We start from the raw sequence: 18,930 nt of genomic DNA, 5'->3' as shown, positions 1-18,930 counted from the left end.
TGACGATGCGTGCAGGGACCACAATCCGTTTCGGGCACATAATAAGAAATAGTAGGATTTAGTGTGGGCTGAACATATGTTTCTGGTTCTGGTTCGCTGCCAAAATTAGTTAATGTGCATACTGTACGGCGTACTAGGACGCACTTAATGGGAGCGCGATTTTTGTTCTGTCCCGATCAGCCGATATACTGTATACGTATACGTACATGTACCATATACTCGGGAGTACAACTAACAGCTTACAAGTACGGTCTAATTCCCCCGCTAAACCACGTTCATCCCTTGCATTTGCATGTCACTGCAGTCACGGAGTCGGGCGGAAACGTTCGAATATCCAAAACCTTAAAGCTTCCCTGCAGGCGCGGGAACCGCAGTCGAGTCAAGATTCAAACCGGGCAGATCACTGAGAGTAGTCACCGGGCTCTCCGGCTCTCCAGACTTTTGTTCTCCATGGGCAAGTGAACCTGGGGTGAAATAGTAACGCTGGGATCGCTTGGCGAACCCAAGCGTTGGGTCTAATGAAATTAAGCAGTACTACTGGTACTAAGGTACTAACTAGGTACTAGATCCTGATTGAGCGGGCCATGGAAGATTAAACAATGTTTTACGGAGTATAGATTGCATAAAGGAAATAATTGAGTCCTTCGCTAGAAAACGTCAGTAAAGCTTGGATGCGGGCTTTACCGTGGCTCGCCAGATACACAAATGGCTCAACCCGATTAGGGTTAGAGAGGCGTCGGGGAGATAAGTTGTTCATTTCCTGAACCCTGTATGGGACTACTGCAAGTCAAAAATGCCTCAAGATCGGGACAAAAAAACGCCAGTCGGCGCTACAGGGCAGAACGGCCGACGGTACGCGAAAATGGTAATCTAAGTAAAGAAACGATTTGGCAGGGCGATCGCCTAGTGGGGCAGCTTTCCCCTTCACGATGCTCCTCTGGCCCACCGGTGAGGGTTTGATTCAAATGAAGACCCTCTTTTAGAACAATTGTGACTTCTGATTGCTGGAAATGGCGGAGCTGCTATCCCGCTACTGTAAGGTACACGGCCTCGAGGTGGAAGCCAAGAAGCGATGGTATGGGTTTCCCGTCTAGCGGCGATCAAATATTTCCCCTTGGCGTGTAAGATGTGAAAATTATACCAATACATTATTATTATGTATGTTATCGCAATTCCTTTTGCCTGGACCTTGGGGTGACCCGTGTCAAGAAGTCAAGCTTTCTAATTTATCTACATATGGGTAGAATATTGGGAATAGCGTCAAAATTGCAACCCTACTTTTTCCGGCAAAGAACGGAAGACGGCAGATTGGCTGACTCAGCTAGTTTAGCATGGTCTGATTGGTAGAACGGCCCGAATTTTAGACTAAGAAAGATTAGAGGAAATACGAGAAATACGGAAAATACATAAAAAATACAATAAAGTCAAGACCAAATGGTCTCATAAAGGTACCCGCATCCAGCGTAATATTGGTTTATGGTACAATTACATAACTCGGGGTCAATCCACGTCTGGTATAGCAGCGAAAACGGCATGATAAGCTGTCATGACGTTAGAGATTCACTCTTATCTTTTTTCGTAAATTGAAGGTGCCGATTGCCCGAGAATATCGAATATGTAACCATCAGAATTTTCCATTGAGTTTTTTTGGCTGGACGGGTAACCATAATCCTTGTAGCTGCATAACCATGGAACCGATCGGAAGAGAAGGCTTCTAGAAGAAGATGGAGAAAAGCATTTTCGCCTTAGGGACACGCACCGCTTCCACTCTTTCACCGCCTTGGAAATATCCCTCAAGTGGATTCCGGCATAATGATCAATTCGAATGATAAATGGAAATAAACTATTTCTCTTTGCAGTAGGTACTTGCCCCTGCTAAAGTCCCACTTGACTGGGGAAGTAAATTGACACGCGACAAGATCCTTCTACACCGTCCTTTGTGGTGGCAATTCCTTTAGGTTTTCTTTACTTTACTGCTCGTGGCAAACAACTGAGGCATTTTGTTGCATGCCCCGTGCTCTTCCCCCAGAAACCCAGACGACATCAGCGGCGCTCGCCCCGAAAGGCTGACCGAAATTCCCGAGACACATCAGATGGCTAACTTTACTTTTGGCTGTACACGTGAGATGTGACAGAAAACAGGAAGCACAGTTGGCCGATCGTGATATCTTGTGTATATTAGGGGCTAGACCGTGTCTTCTTTGCATGTACTTTGTACTCCGTAGATCGCACTCGACTTATCTGCATGGTAGCAAATCCAGCCACATCTACATTTACATGGATTCAATCTACTTCGGTCTATCCAGGGTTCTCTTTACTTTATATCAAATCTTGGAAAAGTATATAAACATAATTCACCTCCTACGCCGTCTCAGATGTAATCTGGTTCCATGGGTCGCGTTGGGGAAACTGTGTAATGCGGGTTTTTTTCGATGTTTCCCTTTGCGCCAATTCAACTTCGCTGCATGTACGGAGTACAGCTCTCCACTCTGCAGCTAAAACTTCGGAGGGTCCGTTATAGAACCACATAAACTCCCCATAAAAAAAAGGGGCTTCATGCATGTGCTCCGTAGAAATCAGTGATAGAAATCAAATCTGGCGCAAGAAAGCGACCAAAACAACCCCAGGATCGAATCGAAATTCAGCCTTGGCTGACGTGTTTTCATGGGTAAAAACGGGCGAGAATCCCCCGGGATTCTAATCGTAACTCAATTAGCACCGAAATGAGCATGGGTGAGTCGCCCGCACGGGGCTTCAGGGGGACGAAGCGCTGCTAGTCTCTTCAAGTACGTCTCGCGTCGTTAGTCAATTTTCGGGGATATCCCGTCTGTCTTTGATTCGGTGAAAGAGCTTAGCCCACCCACACTAGGTCTCCACTATCGTGAGTACGGTCGGTTTCCCGGGTTTGGCCCCAATGATTCATTGGTCTATGTTTTAGAGGCTTGGGAATGTTTGAGATTTGAGGAGCGCCAGCGGCTTGTACGGAGTCGAGCTTGGTAGTTCTGAGTTAGCTGGTCTCTTGTTGGAGCTTGGAGCTTTGCTTGCCGACTTCCAGTCGTTATCGTGGTTAATTTCGCTTCCGTCCCAATGTATTCCGGTTTATTCTGATAGTCTCAATTCGCTCCCAGTGTAGATTATTTAGCTTCAAATTGTTTATGGCACGTCAGCCGCGGGAAGCGCCGGGGGATAACCTACTCGGATAGGCCTAGATGTTTTTGTGCTATGAAATGTTACATTCAAATTTTATCCGTGATGTTGGAAAGGCTATACGAATGCGAACAATGAATCGTGAACCAAAGAAGGTGATATATTGTATAGGTGTATACATATGGCATGAGATTTATATGTAGTGTAGATATGGGGAGCGATTGAACTAGGCATTATATATGCAATAGCACTGACATTACCTAGGAATATACAATTGCATGGTAATATTCCGGCGCGGACATTTACCAGATTCTATATCTCTATACCTAAGTAGCATTGATGGATTGGCTGGGGAACTACCCTTAAGTAAAAAACCCGGGGTGCATCCTCTGAAAACCTGTTGGGCTGGCCATGCAGATTGAACCAATCCGCCTGCAGGAATTCGAGATCCAGCGAACGCTCTATACAATTTCGAGCATCCCGTGCTCCCCGGAAAGCTTGCATCCAGAAACCGGGATTAATCCCTGTTAGACGGGACAAGACAGAAGTAATCACGCACATCTGACGATCCTCAAACTACATGATAAAAATAAGAGATAAAAAGAGATCCCAAAGATCCGTGATAACCGTGCTATTACTCAAGGATGTGACTATCGCTTCTTCGCCTCGGAAAACTCACCAATCTATCGCGTTGATCCATGATAATCAGCCCAAAATACACAAGTGTTCATGATTGAAGGCCTCAAGACTAAACCGATTTCATCCAACGCCCCGCGCCCGTCTCACAGGCCGAGAAAGTACATCGCTTTGGGAAAAATCCGAGTCGCCGATCAGTAATCGATGAAATCATCGTCGGTCCTGCGCCCGGTGATTCGATCCATGCCAGCTCAGTCGTGCACTAGGCGATTTAATGAGTGGAGTACCTTCACGGTCTGACGGGCCAGTCAAGAGCGCCGAATTAAATGACGCTTCTGGGGACAGGACATCTCCACGAGAGCCAGGGGCCCTAGCCATTAGCGATCGACCATGGTTGGTGAGATACGAAGGGGGCAGCTTGGGCGAGACAGTGGCCATAAGGAATAGGCCGTGTGAATAAGGAATCCCCAAAGTTGACAGCCTATGACATAATGAGACGTTTGGCTGGACCCCAATTTACCCGATCTACTACCATACTAGTACTGGCTACTGAATTTTTTGTTACTAGAGTGGTACTCTGGCCCGTGGTATGCTGGGGGAATCTTTACAACATTGGCATACATATCTGGATGGTCTTGGCTGCTTGCGGCGCCCCTTGCTACTGAGTGATCGGGTAGGACGGAATAATCGTCAGTCAGATAGACAGTTAGAAGAGATTTTTTTTTCCCTGATCTTCTGTTCTTTTTGATGTTGACCCGCAATTGGAAGTACCAGAACCGGATGTAGTATGGAGTGGAAAGAGGTACCAGGTACTGTGGTTTTGCCATCTCCTCGGACTTTGTCTTGAGATTGTCTCTCCTGCAAGGGATTTTGTTATTCCACGAAAACATGCGATATACCTACATTGTTTTTGATATTAAGTTTTATCCTGTTTCTGAATTCCTTAATTCTCTAGGAATTAATTACATCTTTGTCGACTTCTACGCCGCAGTTTTTTATTTTATCTTTTGGGGGACAATTGGTCTTGGGGTAGAAGGAAATTACTTGCTGTTAAAAAAATCGCGCATAGTGAAGCTGGTCGCAGACAGGGAAACTGCACTCGGCACTAACAAAGATTGTAATGGGTACCGATTGATACTGCTGAATGGTCGGACTCGGCAGATCAGTGCCGGTCGCAATTGATGGTTCGGTACCGTACAATACAGGAAGAAATTTTCTTTTCTGACTACGCGTCCCAAAGCTAGCTTAAGCTCTCCACTTGATCATAGGTATTATATTATACCTGTCCTCCGATATCGCGATATATTATTTCAGTCAATTGAACAGTAGACCACAGGATAAGGACAGGGTCAAAGTGAGAAGATACAGAAGATACAGAAGAAACCAGAAAACCAGAAGAAATCGAATAAAAAAGCTAGAGACAAAACCAGAAAAATTCAAAAAATTCAAAACATGGAAAATCACCAAATCATAAAAACCAAAACCAAAAAAAACAGAGAAAAAAACAGATACCAAAGTGGGTCACAGTACACTCTAATCCCCCAGCAACCAGCTACCAGGTACTCTATAGCCTTCAGAGCAAAACACGGGATTTCAGGTTCCCTGCTAACAGCCCAAATACTGGGCTAATCCGCTTTCTGTCCTATTTGGATTATTTTTTATATTTTTCAAATTACTCCAGTCTTTTTTTCCAATTTTTAATTCTTTTTTTTCCATTTTTCTCTCAACACGGACATTATCCACTTCGAACCCACTTTGCTTCCTGCTCTTACTCGTTTGCCATCCTCCACTCATTGTCCCCCCCCGTATTATAAAGTAGTCCCTCTTCCTCACCCACACTCCTTTCTTCTTTTCTCTTTCTCCATAGGAACATTCCGTCTCGTGTCATACTCCCTGCCTGTGTGTGTCTGCATCAGCTCATATTGTTTGGGTTCCGAAAGGCTTTGTGAGCCGACGCAGCAACAATGGCGTCCAACAACGTGGCTTCCGAGCGGAGGATCTCCTATGCTGTCGACGTGGAGAACGGTGAGCGCCATGAGCGCCAAACTGATGTCAACGACGGCGGAAACCTCGACGAGTACTCGGCTCTCAACCGCTACATCTCGACTGCCCGCGATGGTCGTCGTGGTTCTACTTCCAGCGCTGCTGCGCTTTCCGCCAAGCAGGGCAAGAAGCCCTGGTACAAGTTCGGCAAGCAGGATGATGGTGTCGCTGGTGACTGGCAGGCCCCCGAGGACTGGCTGGAGACCGATCTCCGTGCTGGTCTGAACTCCAGTGACATCGAGCCCCGTCGCAAGAAGTGTGGCTGGAACGAGTTGGTCACTGAGAAGACCAACATCTTCATCCAGTTCATTGGTTACTTCCGTGGTCCTATTCTGTATGGTGAGTATCGATTTGCTCTGAGATCCGTTCAATTGACGCGTGTATGGTCCATTCTAACGCGTTTCTTCTCCACTTAGTTATGGAACTTGCTGTCCTTCTCGCTGCTGGTCTGCGTGACTGGATCGATTTGGGTGTTATCTGTGGTATTCTGTTGCTTAACGCTGTTGTCGGTTGGTACCAGGAGAAGCAGGCTGCCGATGTCGTCGCTTCCCTCAAGGGTGATATTGCTATGCGTGCTACCGTCGTCCGCAACGGTCAAGAGGAGGAGATCCTCGCCCGTGAACTGGTTACTGGTGATATTGTTATCGTTGAGGAGGGTCAGGTTATTCCTGCCGATGTCCGCCTCATCTGTGATTACGAGAAGCCCGAGATGTTCGAGAACTACAAGGAGTTCCTGGTCACCTCTCAGGACGACACCCTGAAGGAGAAGGACGATGATGAGGACGAGGACGAGCGCCGTGAGGCCCACGCCGGTGTTTCTCTCATTGCCTGTGATCAGTCCGCTATCACTGGTGAGTCTCTCGCCGTCGACAAGTACATGGCCGACACCTGTTACTACACCACCGGTTGCAAGCGTGGCAAGGCCTACGGTATTGTCACTGCCACTGCTCGCCAGTCTTTCGTTGGTAAGACCGCCGCTCTTGTGCAGGGTGCCAAGGACCAGGGTCACTTCAAGGCTGTCATGGACAACATTGGTACCTCCCTGCTCGTTCTCGTCATGTTCTGGATTCTCGCTGCCTGGATCGGTGGTTTCTACCGTCACCTGAAGATCGCCACCCCTGAGAACTCCGACAACAACCTGCTCCACTGGACCCTGATTCTCCTGATCATCGGTGTTCCCGTCGGTCTTCCCGTTGTTACCACCACCACTCTCGCTGTCGGTGCTGCCTACCTCGCCGAGCAGAAGGCTATTGTCCAGAAGCTCACTGCCATTGAGTCCCTCGCTGGTGTCGACATTCTGTGCTCTGACAAGACCGGTACCCTCACTGCTAACCAGCTGTCCATCCGTGAGCCCTACGTCTCTGAGGGTGTTGATGTCAACTGGATGTTCGCTGTCGCTGCCATTGCCTCTTCCCACAACATCAAGAACCTCGACCCCATTGACAAGGTCACCGTCCTTACCCTGCGCCGCTACCCCAAGGCCCGTGAGATTCTCTCCCGCAACTGGGTTACCGAGAAGTACACTCCCTTCGACCCTGTCTCCAAGCGTATTACCACTGTCTGCACTTGCGATGGTGTCCGTTACATCTGTGCCAAGGGTGCCCCCAAGGCTATCCTCAACATGTCCGAGTGCTCCCCCGAGGAGGCCAAGCTCTACCGTGACAAGGCTTCCGAGTTCGCTCGCCGTGGTTTCCGTTCTCTCGGTGTCGCCGTCCAGAAGGAGGGTGAGCCCTGGCAGCTTCTGGGCATGTACCCCATGTTCGACCCCCCTCGTGAGGATACCGCCCACACCATCGCTGAGGCCCAGGTTCTTGGTCTTTCCGTCAAGATGCTTACTGGTGACGCTATCGCTATCGCTAAGGAGACTTGCAAGATGCTTGCTCTTGGTACCAAGGTTTACGACTCTGAGCGTCTGATCCACGGTGGTCTCGCTGGTTCCGCCCAGCACGACCTCGTTGAGAAGGCTGACGGTTTCGCTGAGGTCTTCCCCGAGCACAAGTACCAGGTCGTTGAGATGCTCCAGCAGCGTGGTCACTTGACTGCCATGACTGGTGACGGTGTTAACGATGCTCCCTCCCTGAAGAAGGCTGACTGTGGTATTGCCGTTGAGGGTTCCACTGAGGCTGCCCAGGCTGCCGCCGATATTGTCTTCCTTGCCCCCGGTCTTTCCACCATTGTCGATGCTATCAAGCTTGCCCGCCAGATTTTCCAGCGCATGAAGGCTTACATTCAGTACCGTATTGCTCTGTGTCTCCACCTCGAGATCTACCTGGTTACTTCCATGCTTATCATCGAGGAGACCATCCGCTCTGACCTGATTGTCTTCATCGCCCTCTTCGCCGATCTTGCCACCATTGCCGTTGCTTACGATAACGCTCACTTCGAGGCCCGCCCCGTCGAGTGGCAGTTGCCCAAGATCTGGGTCATCTCCATCGTCCTCGGTGTTCTCCTCGCTGCCGCTACCTGGATTGTTCGTGCTTCCATGTTCCTGTCCGACGGTGGTATCATCCAGAACTGGGGTTCTCCCCAGGAGATCCTCTTCCTTGAGGTTGCCCTGACTGAGAACTGGTTGATCTTCGTTACCCGTGGTGGTAAGACCTGGCCCTCGTGGCAGTTGGTTATTGCCATCTTCATTGTCGATGTTCTTGCCACTCTCTTCGCTGTCTTCGGATGGTTGGGTGACTGGAACCAGACCCACCCCCACGACCCTGCTGCCTACGGATTCTCCCACAACAACAACATTGACATTGTCACCGCCGTTGTCGTCTGGGGTTACTCCATTGGTGTCACCGTCATCATTGCCGTTGTCTACTACATCCTCACCATCATCCCCGCTCTGGACACCCTTGGCCGCAAGACCCGCTCTAAGGCTGATACCCAGATCGAGAACATGATTGCCCACCTTTCCAAGCTGGCCATCGAGCACTCGACTGACCGTGAGGGCAACTCTCGCTACACCCTTGGTGCTCGCGTTGAGGATGTTGAGGAGGACGAGTAAATTACTCGCCCCCGACATAATTTCTGAGCTCGATACTGGACGAGATCAATTAATTTCCTTATTCTCTTTCTGATCCCCTTGCTACATACTCACAATGTTGTTGCCACCTATCTGGACATGCATGCCGTGGGAAAAAGGAGACCGGGTTTCCGTGTTTCTTTTTTTCTCCCCTTTCTACCGTATTATAGACTTTTGTGTGTTTCATTTACCCCCTTGATCTCTGTTATGCTATTGCAGTCGATAGAGTCGAGTTTACTTTCTCTGCGTGTATGTATGCCGTTAATAGTGGTACATCATCAATCACAAGGGTTCTAATCAAATCTTCTTCTTTCTTTGTAAATTCAGTAACACTACATTGATCATCAAGTCCCTGACTTGCCCTACAATGTCTTGTCCCACATTTTCATTGTACCCCTGACCCGGTCCCCGCCATTCACCCCCGTAAATGCTAGTCCCATCCACGCTTCCTACGCTTCCTACAGGTGGAAGCCCAATTCTCCGTTCTCAACCCCAACCTTCAGATTTCCCCGGCTAGATTATCCACCACGCGGGGAGAACAAGCTTCTTCAACTCCCAGCTTCGTGGGGAAATGCGGAGATTTCCACCATAGCCCATATTATCCAATCTACTAGTCTTTGTTAGTATGTCTCGAGTTCCAAGATTTTCCGTCTGTGCCGTTATGGCATTGACCTTGCAGCACGCTATTCTGGATCTCCGTAGTATAAAGAGTGTTATTTCTGCATTCCTGTTCCGTTTCCTGTTCAGCGATGGTCATATACTAGACCTAAATCAAATCAGTTAAACAAAATGCATCTCAAACCTCTCTTCCTCCCCCTTCTAGGCCTCCTAGCCCAAACAAACCAAGTCCACGCTATCGCCGTAGCCAAACCCTCACTCTCAACCTCAAACCGAATAGCATGCCAACGCTCAGCCCAAAACTGTCCCGAAGGCACAATCATCGTCTCGCCAACCGACCCTCGTGCGAAATTCACCACAATCCAAAGCGCCATCAACTCCCTTCCGAACGACGCCTCAACGCAAACAATCCTCATCCTGGAAGGCACCTACTCCGAACAATTAAACATCACCCGCGCAGGACCGATCACTCTCCTCGGCGAAACAGACGCTGCCACAGACCCCTCCAGCAACAGAGTGACTGTCTCCTTTAATGCGGCGAACAGCAATACCACCGCAGCCCTGGATAATGTGTGGTTTAGCGTGATGGTCGTGGCGCCTACGTTGAATGCGAGTCTCGTTGGTTCGGGCACGACGGGATTTGCGGTCCCGGATGACACGCCGTTTGGCAATCGCGATTTCAGGGTGTACAATGTGGATTTTGATAATGCTTATAAGCCTTATTCGGATGGTCCGGCTGCGGCTTTGAGTTTCAGTCGTGCGAATGGGGGTTTCTATTATTGTGGTTTCTATTCTTATCAGGATACGGTATGTTGGAGATGAAACTGGATTGAACCATGGACAATGGGATTGATTGATTGATTGATTGACTGACTTGATCTGGTGATACAGATCTACATTGGAAAACTCGGAAACGCCTACTTCTACAAAAGCGTCATAGCAGGGCAAACGGATTTCCTCTACGGGTTCGGCACGGCTTGGATACAATCATCCGATATCAGACTCCGAAGCTGTGGAGGTGGAATCACGGCTTGGAAAGGAACGAACACAACCTTTGAGAATAAATACGGGGTTTACATCGTTGATAGCAACGTTGCTGCAGTGAATTCGTCCATCGCACCTGTTATCAAGGGTAAATGCTCGCTGGGTCGGCCGTGGAATTCGGAGCATCGATCTATCTTTGCGAATACGTGGGAAGATGGAAGTATCTTGCCTGCAGGGTATACTCATTGGATTTCAAGTGGAGTTGATCGCTTTGAGGAGGGGATTACGCTTATGGCGGAGTATCAGGCTTATGGGCCGGGATTCAATCGGACGGCTAGGGTGGAAGGCGCGATTGATACTTTGCTTACGAAGAGTGAGTATGAAAAGTATTCTACTCCTGAGCTTGTCTTTCAGAATCAGAAGGGTGTGTTTGGGGATGTTAGTTGGATTGATTGGGAGACTGTTGAGGGAAAGTGATTGTTCGTATGAAAGACTTGAGACAATGAAAGGAAGAGATCAGTGTAATCTCCCAATGCGAGCAAGAAAGGCTGCCCCTGTATCCGCCCAAACCTTGTACTCGGAAACCAATAATCGACCCTGCTTGGCCTCATCATTACTTTCATCCTCTGCAACGGCAATGCGATAGATGAAAGTCTCATCCCATGATTGACCTGTCTCCCGCCAGATGAACGTAGCAGTGCCACGGAGACAAACTGCCATATTAGTCTCGTCAACAAGCCAATTGGACTCGTGTTCGAAAGCCATGGATCGGATATCCAAAGTTGTCATTATGATCTTGAAATATTCAGGAATTCCCTCTCCGCCGTCTATACCTGTGAAGGTACGGCCGAGGAAGGGGGCCAACTGTGGGAGGCCATGTTCGTGGACAATCGGAGCGGGTTGGGTGGTGAAGGTCGAAGTTATGGTTGAGATGGAGTTAATTGTGAGAGCAGTCAGGAGCGATTTTATGGGGTCAATCAAGGGTGATCGGAGAGTCATCTCGAGAATTTGCAGGCGTTCGTAGAGATGCAGTTTCAAGGATGAGGTTGATCTGATGTTCAGACTTACATAACAATGACGTGAATAATTTTATTTGTTTTAAAATGAATAGTTCAATGCTTTGGTGAAGTTCTCTTCACTCAATCACTCGGTGCCTGGAAAGATCCTACCTTTCCATGGAAAGGCCGCAAAAGAAACAACTCCAGTGACATAGACAGGTAAAAAATAGTAAAGATAGAACCGAATCAAAGAACACCAGGCCCCAGTAAAATACATCTCACCCTTAAATAGATCTCAAATCACTGCCGCCATGATTTACCGCAGACCACACACGTGCAGAATAGTGTCATCGGTTCATCAGCAGCACGGGTCTGGGCTTCGGTGTATGTAACCTTGCGTTGACCACACTTGCCGCATTGCAAGCTGGTACTGATACTGCGCTCTCCCTGAGCAACCATGGCATCATTCATGTTCTTCTTCTTGATGGCCTCGTCGGCCTCACGCTGCTGTTCAGATCGCAGCTCATCACTGCTCATGCGCACGAATTTATCCGGTGAGATTTCTCCACTCAGCACGCGTACTCGAAGCATAGGGTTTGACTTGTTCTTCAAGTTCTGGAATAGACTGCGAATTTTCTCCTTGTACTCCGGCTTGACCTCGGGTCCGAGGTAGGTGTGTGCTGCCTTTTCCACAGCGCATGCCTTTGCCAAAACCGTCTTGGGCGACTCAGTCGTTCCCAGACAAAGTCCATCGTACATGAGCCCAGTGCAGCTGTCTCGCACCTTGCTTGATGTAACGTTGATGTCCACTCCATCTGCCTTCCAGGTGCGCTTGTCTGGCGGCACTGACAACTTCGACGCCTTATCAGATGGGGTAGCGCTGGCGGGTGTAGATGATCCAGTGCCATTCTGTGGTGGCCTTGGGGAATTGGAAGCCCGACTTGCTGCTGATCCACCACCCTGTTTTTGCTTGTTGACCTCATTGCGCCACTTCGAAACAATCTCACTTGCCAGCCGGGCCACCTCCGGAGCCTTGCTTTGCTTGAACCGGTTGACAACGACACCAATTTTAGTCCGTCGAAGCAAATCTTCCGTGGCTCGGATGCCTGTTTGCAATTCCTTGAGCAGTCCGAGAATCACTGTCGCTGACTCTTCCTGTCCCGAAGCCTTGCCCAAAGCCTTGGCCTTGGCTTCAATTTCTTTGGCGTCCATGACCGCGGGGGTGTGTGGTTACGATAAATGTGAAGTGTGATCAAGTCGGATGGAGGGAATGTGAAACGAAAGCCGCTCGGTAGATTTTGGATCCTGTCACAGCCTGGAAAATAAATTTATTAGTGACTTGTGCTTCGAAAGGTTGGCGATTACAAATTGCAGTGGGAGCTGTGAACAAGCGAGAACTGGTCACAGTCAGATGGCGGAAGGTGCGCATCATGAAGAAAACCCAGGAAGCACATCAAGCAGACGTATCCAGGTCACAGAATGGTTTTTTTTTTCTTCCTGTAGTCCTGGACAAGCTGCGCAACCGAATCCAAGACATCTCAGTTCACACGCCCACCATCCCACTTTGATAATTTTTGTCACTGTGTAATGGAGGTTTTTCATAGAGGCAGAGAAACCGAATGCGCCGATTGAGATCTGTTTTGCGATTGCTGGAGTCCTGTGTATAGACACTGCGCGGGACAGGCTGAGAGGGGCGGGATAGCGCGGGCACTTACTCTGAGATCTCAGCCAGATGGTAGAGGCTGATGTGACTAGGCGGCTAACTCAAGTAAGACGAGTAGGGTGAGAGTAGTTGGATCCTAGATGTGAGCGCGTCTTAAGAGGAAAGTTGTGAAGAGGAAGAAATGGAAGCTCCGAGGTTTGCCAAGACGTGGCTTCCTAATTGGGAAATTTCTCACAGAACTAGATAATGAACGATCAAGGATGAGGATACTATTTATATTTTAATTTGATCACATTGAATTGAAGGTCTCAAATACAATAACCCGCATAGGGGTATATTGGTTTCTATCTCATTTTACTTTCTGTATTCTTCAAAGAGATCAGAGTAGCTATGCATATGGTGTTGAGAGCAACAGGTAATTATGTGCAGTCATCATCGTCAACGGGGGTATATGGGAAAAGTGGCTTTTGCAGGGAAATGTGGCATCAATGTCGTCAATCAGGGCCTCATGAGCCGGTGGGAAGACCGTGGGCGCAGACATCAACCGCTTCGTCCGGAAGCACGCGAGCCGTGCACGGCGGGTGGTTGGCACAGCCAAAGGGCAGTTGACTCCAGATTGCGTCAAAGAAAAAACTACTGAGACTAAAGTGGTGCTAGTCCAGTATATCTTGTCAGCGGATCTAGATGCCAGTCTTACCCAGAACATCAGCCAAGGCATCGACATCCTTGTCCGACTTCTGAGCAACCTCCTCCTCCTCAGCAAGGTCAGCATTCTTGAGTTCCTTCTCAGCCTTGGCCTCCTCTTCCTCCTCTTCTTCTTCCTCCTCCTCCTCCTCTTCCTCGTCCTCGGACTCGAGCTCATCCAGCTCATCAACGCCCCAGGTATCTTCATCATCATCATCGGTACCGTGCTCTTCCTGGCGGGCCTCCAAGAGCTCTTTGAGTGCAGTAATGTTCACATCCTCATCCGAGAAAATGTTGCCGTTCAGCTCAACACGGCGTAAACTGGGCAGGGCGGTCTTAGCTGCGTGGGTAAAAGCCTTGACACTATCAGCCTTCATCTCATTGTACTGAAGACGCAAGGTCTGCAGCTTCTGGTTCTTGTTGGCGGCAAGAGCCTGGGCGACCTTCACGCCACCACGAGCAGAAAGCAGACAGTCACCAACGGCCAGCTCACGCAGAGACTCCCAGCCTCCCAAAACACTAGCAAGAGCATTAGAGCCCATGATGGTGAAAGTGTTGTCCTGCAGATCCAAAACCTCAAGGCCCTGGGCGTGAGAAAGGCCGTTCTTCAACAGGTGTGCGATACCCTCCTGGCGAATTCCATTCTGAGTCATCTTGACGGACTTCAGGCCGGCAGCGTGCTTCTCATAGGCACGAGCGAAAGCCTCCATACTGCCGTTCTCCAGGCGGTTGCGACCGCAAACAATGCTCTCCAGAGGAGGAACCTCCTTGCCCTCCTTGCGAGCCTCCTCCTTGCGCTCGGCGAGCTTGCTGAGAGCATCAGCAATCAGGGTTCCGGCAGCGGGACCCAGACCATTGTTGTTCAGGATCAGGTGGCGTAGAGGGATGTGCTTGGCCAAGAAATCGACCAGGGGGGCCTGAGTGTTGAGACCGAAGGCATTGTCGGAGAGGTTGATGGTGTGGGCAGTCGGGATCTCGAGAATGGCATCAAGAAGAGCCTTGAGAGCGGGAGGAATCTCGGACAGGAGACGGGAGGTGAAGATATCGGCCAAGTCAGCGACTTCAAGGCTCTTCTGGGTTGCGAGGACAGCAGCAAGACGCTCGGAGGCGCCAATTCCGAGGGTGTTACCACCGAAATGAATCTCGGTGTAGTCGGTGCTCTCAGTCAGAGGCTTGATATGAGCCTCGATGTCCTCTGCAGTGTCGAGCTTGAGGCTTTTGCCATCGAGCGAGAAGATCTTAGGAGGGGCCATGGCGGGGTAGTGGATTAGGAGTGAAAGATCGAAGGATTGGGGATGATAAAGAATATATGAAAAAAGAACACCGTAGAAAATTGAACGGAGTCTAGAAGCAAGAAATCAATGCGACTCTAAAGGAAGGGGAAAGTCTGAGAAAAAGGGAGGCGAAATGCAAAAGCCGCCGCATTGTTATTGTTCGATAACAGAAAAAAAACCCTACGGCGGTCTGTAGTGACCATTTACGCATGCATTAATAATGTCGACATCCAACTAAGTTATTTCATGTCCATCCTCGTTCAAGGCCTCTATAAATCTCTTGATCCCCTTCAATCCTTAAAAACACATACAATCTTTTGCAAAATGTCGTGGCTCTCCGGTTCCTCCCCTGGTAAGTCCTAATGGACTCTACCCTCCATCCGCGCGACACACCCGACATGCGCCATGCGCAAGGGTCCACGTCAAGGCGATAAACCTAGCATCGAAGCATGCTAACAATTACCCTTTACAGAAAAGAACGCTCCCGCACCGACCGAGGCGCAGTCCCAACAGCCTGCTCAAACCGAAAAGCCCAAGGTACGCCTCGAGATGGTTTCACCGGCGACCAAGGAATACCCGATGCGCTAACTCCTATCCTTACTCCAATGTAGCCCTGCTGCGTCTGCAAGACAGAGAAGACAGCACGGGACGACTGTATGCTGTTCTCCAAATCCGATAATCCCGAGAAGGAATGCCAGTCGACGATCGACCAGTACAAGAGCTGCATGGCTGGCTTTGGCTTCAAGGTCTAACTAGGGAACCTTCAGGTTAGATGGGGCAAGGCAGATATCCATGGCTGCTCTTGCCGTGTTGTATTATACTACCTCTGTATCATAGCATTTACCGGACGGAGTTTCTTTTGTTTGGCATCATTGGATGTACTGTATCACCGGGCCAAATTGCGCGCTCCAATTTGGAATCGGAATCCAATTGGTTAGATCATGAATATAAAGCATCTCACCTCCTCGGATACTGACAAAAAGAGTCCTAAAGCTACTTAATCAAAACGAATTCACATGTTTTGACAACACTTTATCTTTATCCCCTGAGGGAATTACAATTGGGTATATATGAAGGACTAAATAGCCACCGCTCAGCAAATCACTGCTTCTTCTTTCGACTTTCTTCTTCGGCTCCTTGGCGGTCAATTTGACGGCACTGTGTAACCAACTTCCACATACACCACAGGTAGGCAATTCCGAACCCGCCAGCGCCTATGAGTGCGTTGAGCACTACCCACAGGTCCGGTTTGCCAGCAGGAGGAGGCACGAAGGCTTCACCGCCATGCCAACCAGCCATGACGATATAGAACAGAATGTGTAAGAGTTTGGTGAAATTGTTCAACTCAAAGTTCGAGGTGGGGTCTTCCGGGGATGAACGGCTTCGATAGGTCTCAAGGGAGAGTGGGGGCAGTCCGAGAAGATAAGCCCACAGCAGGGTAATGACGGCGTAAGGCACCCGGAGCTCTTCACGCTTTAGAAGAGGGAACATAGTCCACGAGCCAAGAACGTTAGCCCAGCCAACCCAGGCGCGGTTCTCTTTACTCAATCCGCCATCACCAGCAAGCGATAGGGTCATGGGAAGAAGAGGAAGAAGAACACTCTTTTCATGCACCTGGAAAGAAAACAGGAAGAAACCCCACGCGACACAGGACAAAGCAGGGAGCAATAGGGAAGCTCGGGGGTGTCTGAAAATAATACCACACGGAACAATAATCGAGCCCAGTGTGGCACCAAGAGACGCCCGTTGGAGCAAGGAAGTATCGAACCGATGCAGCTTATAGAAGGTATGGATCGCACACCAGGCATTGGCAACCTTGTCCTCAAACAGGCCACGCGCGAAAGGGAAAATTCGGTGAACAGTTTGCGTGAGCTGGAACAGGACTGCATACACCACAGAAGACTTGTCCAGAGTAATTGGAAGCGACTGCAATAAAGGAGGCTGTGCCGCGGACGCAAATTCCTTCCGGGCCTCCATAGTTGTGGCGCTGAGCAAGAGTGGGGCGAATAGTAGAGCGAATGCAGCGAGAGTCATGAGGGAAATGTTGATAAGCCTTGGGATATTGATCCGTGGGAAGACACAAACACCCAGAAGATAGGCGAACATGACTGGCGCATAGTACAGAGCCATTTGCTTAAACCCGAGGGCGCCGACGAAGAAGATACAGGCCCAGAGCATGCGCCCAGCCATGATCGCATCCAAGCTTGCAACCATCAATCCCAGCATCACCGTGTTGTATTGGAAGTGGCCATGGTCAATCAGGATGGTCGCCGGTTGGAGTAGAATTGCGACGAGGGCGATGGAGGCAGACCAGGCATGAACGCCATGCATGCGGGTATAACGGCGAAGAAAGTTGACAACTGCTGGAATATAGATAAGGTATTCAGAGACCACGACGGTTGCGCGCATGTAAACCTTTAGGTCGGGGTGCTCAAAACCGCGGGATTCGTCGAGTGCGAACCAAGCCGGCTCAATCGCGGTACCACTTATCGGTCAGCTATAGCCTATCTTAGATTGATAGCGAGGAACAACATACATCTTTCCAAGCAGCCAACTATGGTATGCGGTCAATGGGGGGTAATCGAGGCCCCAATATTGCAAGTCGTAAAGGTACCACTTGGGCATGGGCAAGTGGGCGGTTATCTCCATCCAGTGTCGTTGCGCTTCAAAGTCACCGTGCATAGGAGGCACTTGGAAGCCTATTCATTCTCAGTACAATCCCCAATTGCAGGAACAATTGCCGCCTCATACCTGAGTAGCCCCATAGGCTGACGGCCCATCGGAAGAGACCGACAGCCATGAGGGTAAGTGGCAGGATCAGCCATTGTGAGACGCCGGCTCGTGCGGCCCACAGGAATGATACCAGTGGAAATGCTGGCGACTGCTTTCCATCTCCGGTATCTAATATGAGATTGTTGTTGGAGCCGGGAGCCGTGGGGGTCTTTCTCTTCTTGCGCGGGCGATGGGAGGAGGGAGTTGGGGGGGCCATTTTGAAGCAGGCCGGATGAGAAGTTAGGCACAGCCCATGTATGTAGAGGTGAGATCAATTGCAGTGTAACGTGTGGGTTCAGAGCTACAAGAAGTCGTAAAAAAGGAAATGTACCTACTATCTATGACCAAGCCAGCTACAGGCCAGCGAGGGAGTGCCGGGTTGATTACATAATACTATAAGGTACCCATAGGGTGCATTCTGATGGGACAATCGAAATCTCCACTTGGTCCAGAGAGTGGATCCAGCACTGCTTATATCAGCAGTTGAAATTTGCGGTCAGTGCCTGAGCTAACTTCATCTAGCAGGCGGAGGACCTTTCTGCCCGCGTCGGAAAAAATTTTGAAATTTTTTTTTCTTATCAGAGAGCTTGCCCAGCAACGCCTCTTCTTTTTTTTCTTTCTTCTTCATCCATCCTCCTTCCCCCCTTTCTCCCTTTGCTATCACATTTCATCTGTGCTAGCATTTTTCTACCTTGATACTCTAATAACAAGGTTAAACTGTACGTTCTCCCTTTCCCCTTCTCCCCAAACTGACACAACTGTGTGGGTGGTACTTTGTACTTTGAACCAAAGTACTTCAACAGGACATCTGTGGGCTTTTAACACATCGAGGGCTGTGGGCTTGTCATATCGCATATCTATCTCGTGGGCTCTGTGGGATTTCATTTCCTCGTGGGTTGCGTATCATAGTTGCATACGTCGGTCGGTCTCTGTGGGCTTGAACTCTGTCCGTTGTGGGTTACTTGAGGGCATCTACCAGCTGTGATCAGTCACTCCTGGCTTTCTTTCCATTTTCCTGAGGGTTATCACATTGTTACACATCCAAAACACGGGTGCTTATTGAGGGATTAGTTGGCTCCGCCGCACAAAACCAAA

General features: G+C 49.4%; 7 protein-coding genes across 7 annotated transcripts; 3 read left to right on the top strand and 4 right to left on the bottom strand.

Moving 5' to 3' along the window:
• Positions 1 to 5,747: 5,747 nt before the first annotated feature.
• N7520_002737 (uncharacterized protein) lies at positions 5,748 to 8,824 on the top strand (the record flags this gene model as incomplete). Its single annotated transcript, XM_057136672.1, has 2 exons — positions 5,748 to 6,165; positions 6,243 to 8,824. The coding sequence occupies 2 exons, from the start codon at positions 5,748 to 5,750 to the stop codon at positions 8,822 to 8,824; spliced, it is 3,000 nt and encodes a 999-aa protein (XP_056999358.1).
• Positions 8,825 to 9,631: 807 nt separating this feature from the next.
• Positions 9,632 to 10,921, top strand: N7520_002736 (putative pectin methylesterase; the record flags this gene model as incomplete). The annotated part of the gene is made up of 2 exons (XM_057136671.1): positions 9,632 to 10,267; positions 10,352 to 10,921. The coding sequence occupies 2 exons, from the start codon at positions 9,632 to 9,634 to the stop codon at positions 10,919 to 10,921; spliced, it is 1,206 nt and encodes a 401-aa protein (XP_056999357.1).
• Positions 10,922 to 10,960: 39 nt separating this feature from the next.
• Positions 10,961 to 11,443, bottom strand: N7520_002735 (uncharacterized protein; the record flags this gene model as incomplete). Its single annotated transcript, XM_057136670.1, has 1 exon — positions 10,961 to 11,443. One exon carries the CDS (start codon positions 11,441 to 11,443, stop codon positions 10,961 to 10,963), a length of 483 nt encoding a protein of 160 aa, XP_056999356.1.
• A 299-nt stretch (positions 11,444 to 11,742) lies between these two features.
• Positions 11,743 to 12,654, bottom strand: N7520_002734 (transcription elongation factor DST1; the record flags this gene model as incomplete). Its single annotated transcript, XM_057136669.1, has 1 exon — positions 11,743 to 12,654. The coding sequence occupies one exon, from the start codon at positions 12,652 to 12,654 to the stop codon at positions 11,743 to 11,745; it is 912 nt and encodes a 303-aa protein (XP_056999355.1).
• Positions 12,655 to 13,785: 1,131 nt separating this feature from the next.
• On the bottom strand, positions 13,786 to 15,042 carry N7520_002733 (GTPase-activating protein RNA1; the record flags this gene model as incomplete). Its single annotated transcript, XM_057136668.1, has 1 exon — positions 13,786 to 15,042. One exon carries the CDS (start codon positions 15,040 to 15,042, stop codon positions 13,786 to 13,788), a length of 1,257 nt encoding a protein of 418 aa, XP_056999354.1.
• A 345-nt stretch (positions 15,043 to 15,387) lies between these two features.
• N7520_002732 (copper metallochaperone COX17) lies at positions 15,388 to 15,815 on the top strand (the record flags this gene model as incomplete). The annotated part of the gene is made up of 3 exons (XM_057136667.1): positions 15,388 to 15,415; positions 15,536 to 15,600; positions 15,675 to 15,815. The coding sequence occupies 3 exons, from the start codon at positions 15,388 to 15,390 to the stop codon at positions 15,813 to 15,815; spliced, it is 234 nt and encodes a 77-aa protein (XP_056999353.1).
• Positions 15,816 to 16,164: 349 nt separating this feature from the next.
• On the bottom strand, positions 16,165 to 18,052 carry N7520_002731 (dolichyl-P-Glc:Man(9)GlcNAc(2)-PP-dolichol alpha-1,3-glucosyltransferase ALG6; the record flags this gene model as incomplete). The annotated part of the gene is made up of 3 exons (XM_057136666.1): positions 16,165 to 17,548; positions 17,600 to 17,762; positions 17,815 to 18,052. 3 exons carry the CDS (start codon positions 18,050 to 18,052, stop codon positions 16,165 to 16,167), a joined length of 1,785 nt encoding a protein of 594 aa, XP_056999352.1.
• Between the last annotated feature and the right edge of the window lie 878 nt (positions 18,053 to 18,930).

Source organism: Penicillium odoratum (assembly GCF_028828045.1).
Source record: "Penicillium odoratum strain IBT 22623 chromosome Unknown utg000002l_segment0_segment0, whole genome shotgun sequence".
NCBI classification, from domain to species: Eukaryota; Fungi; Ascomycota; class Eurotiomycetes; order Eurotiales; family Aspergillaceae; genus Penicillium; species Penicillium odoratum.
This window is presented reverse-complemented; position numbering and strand designations above follow the sequence as displayed.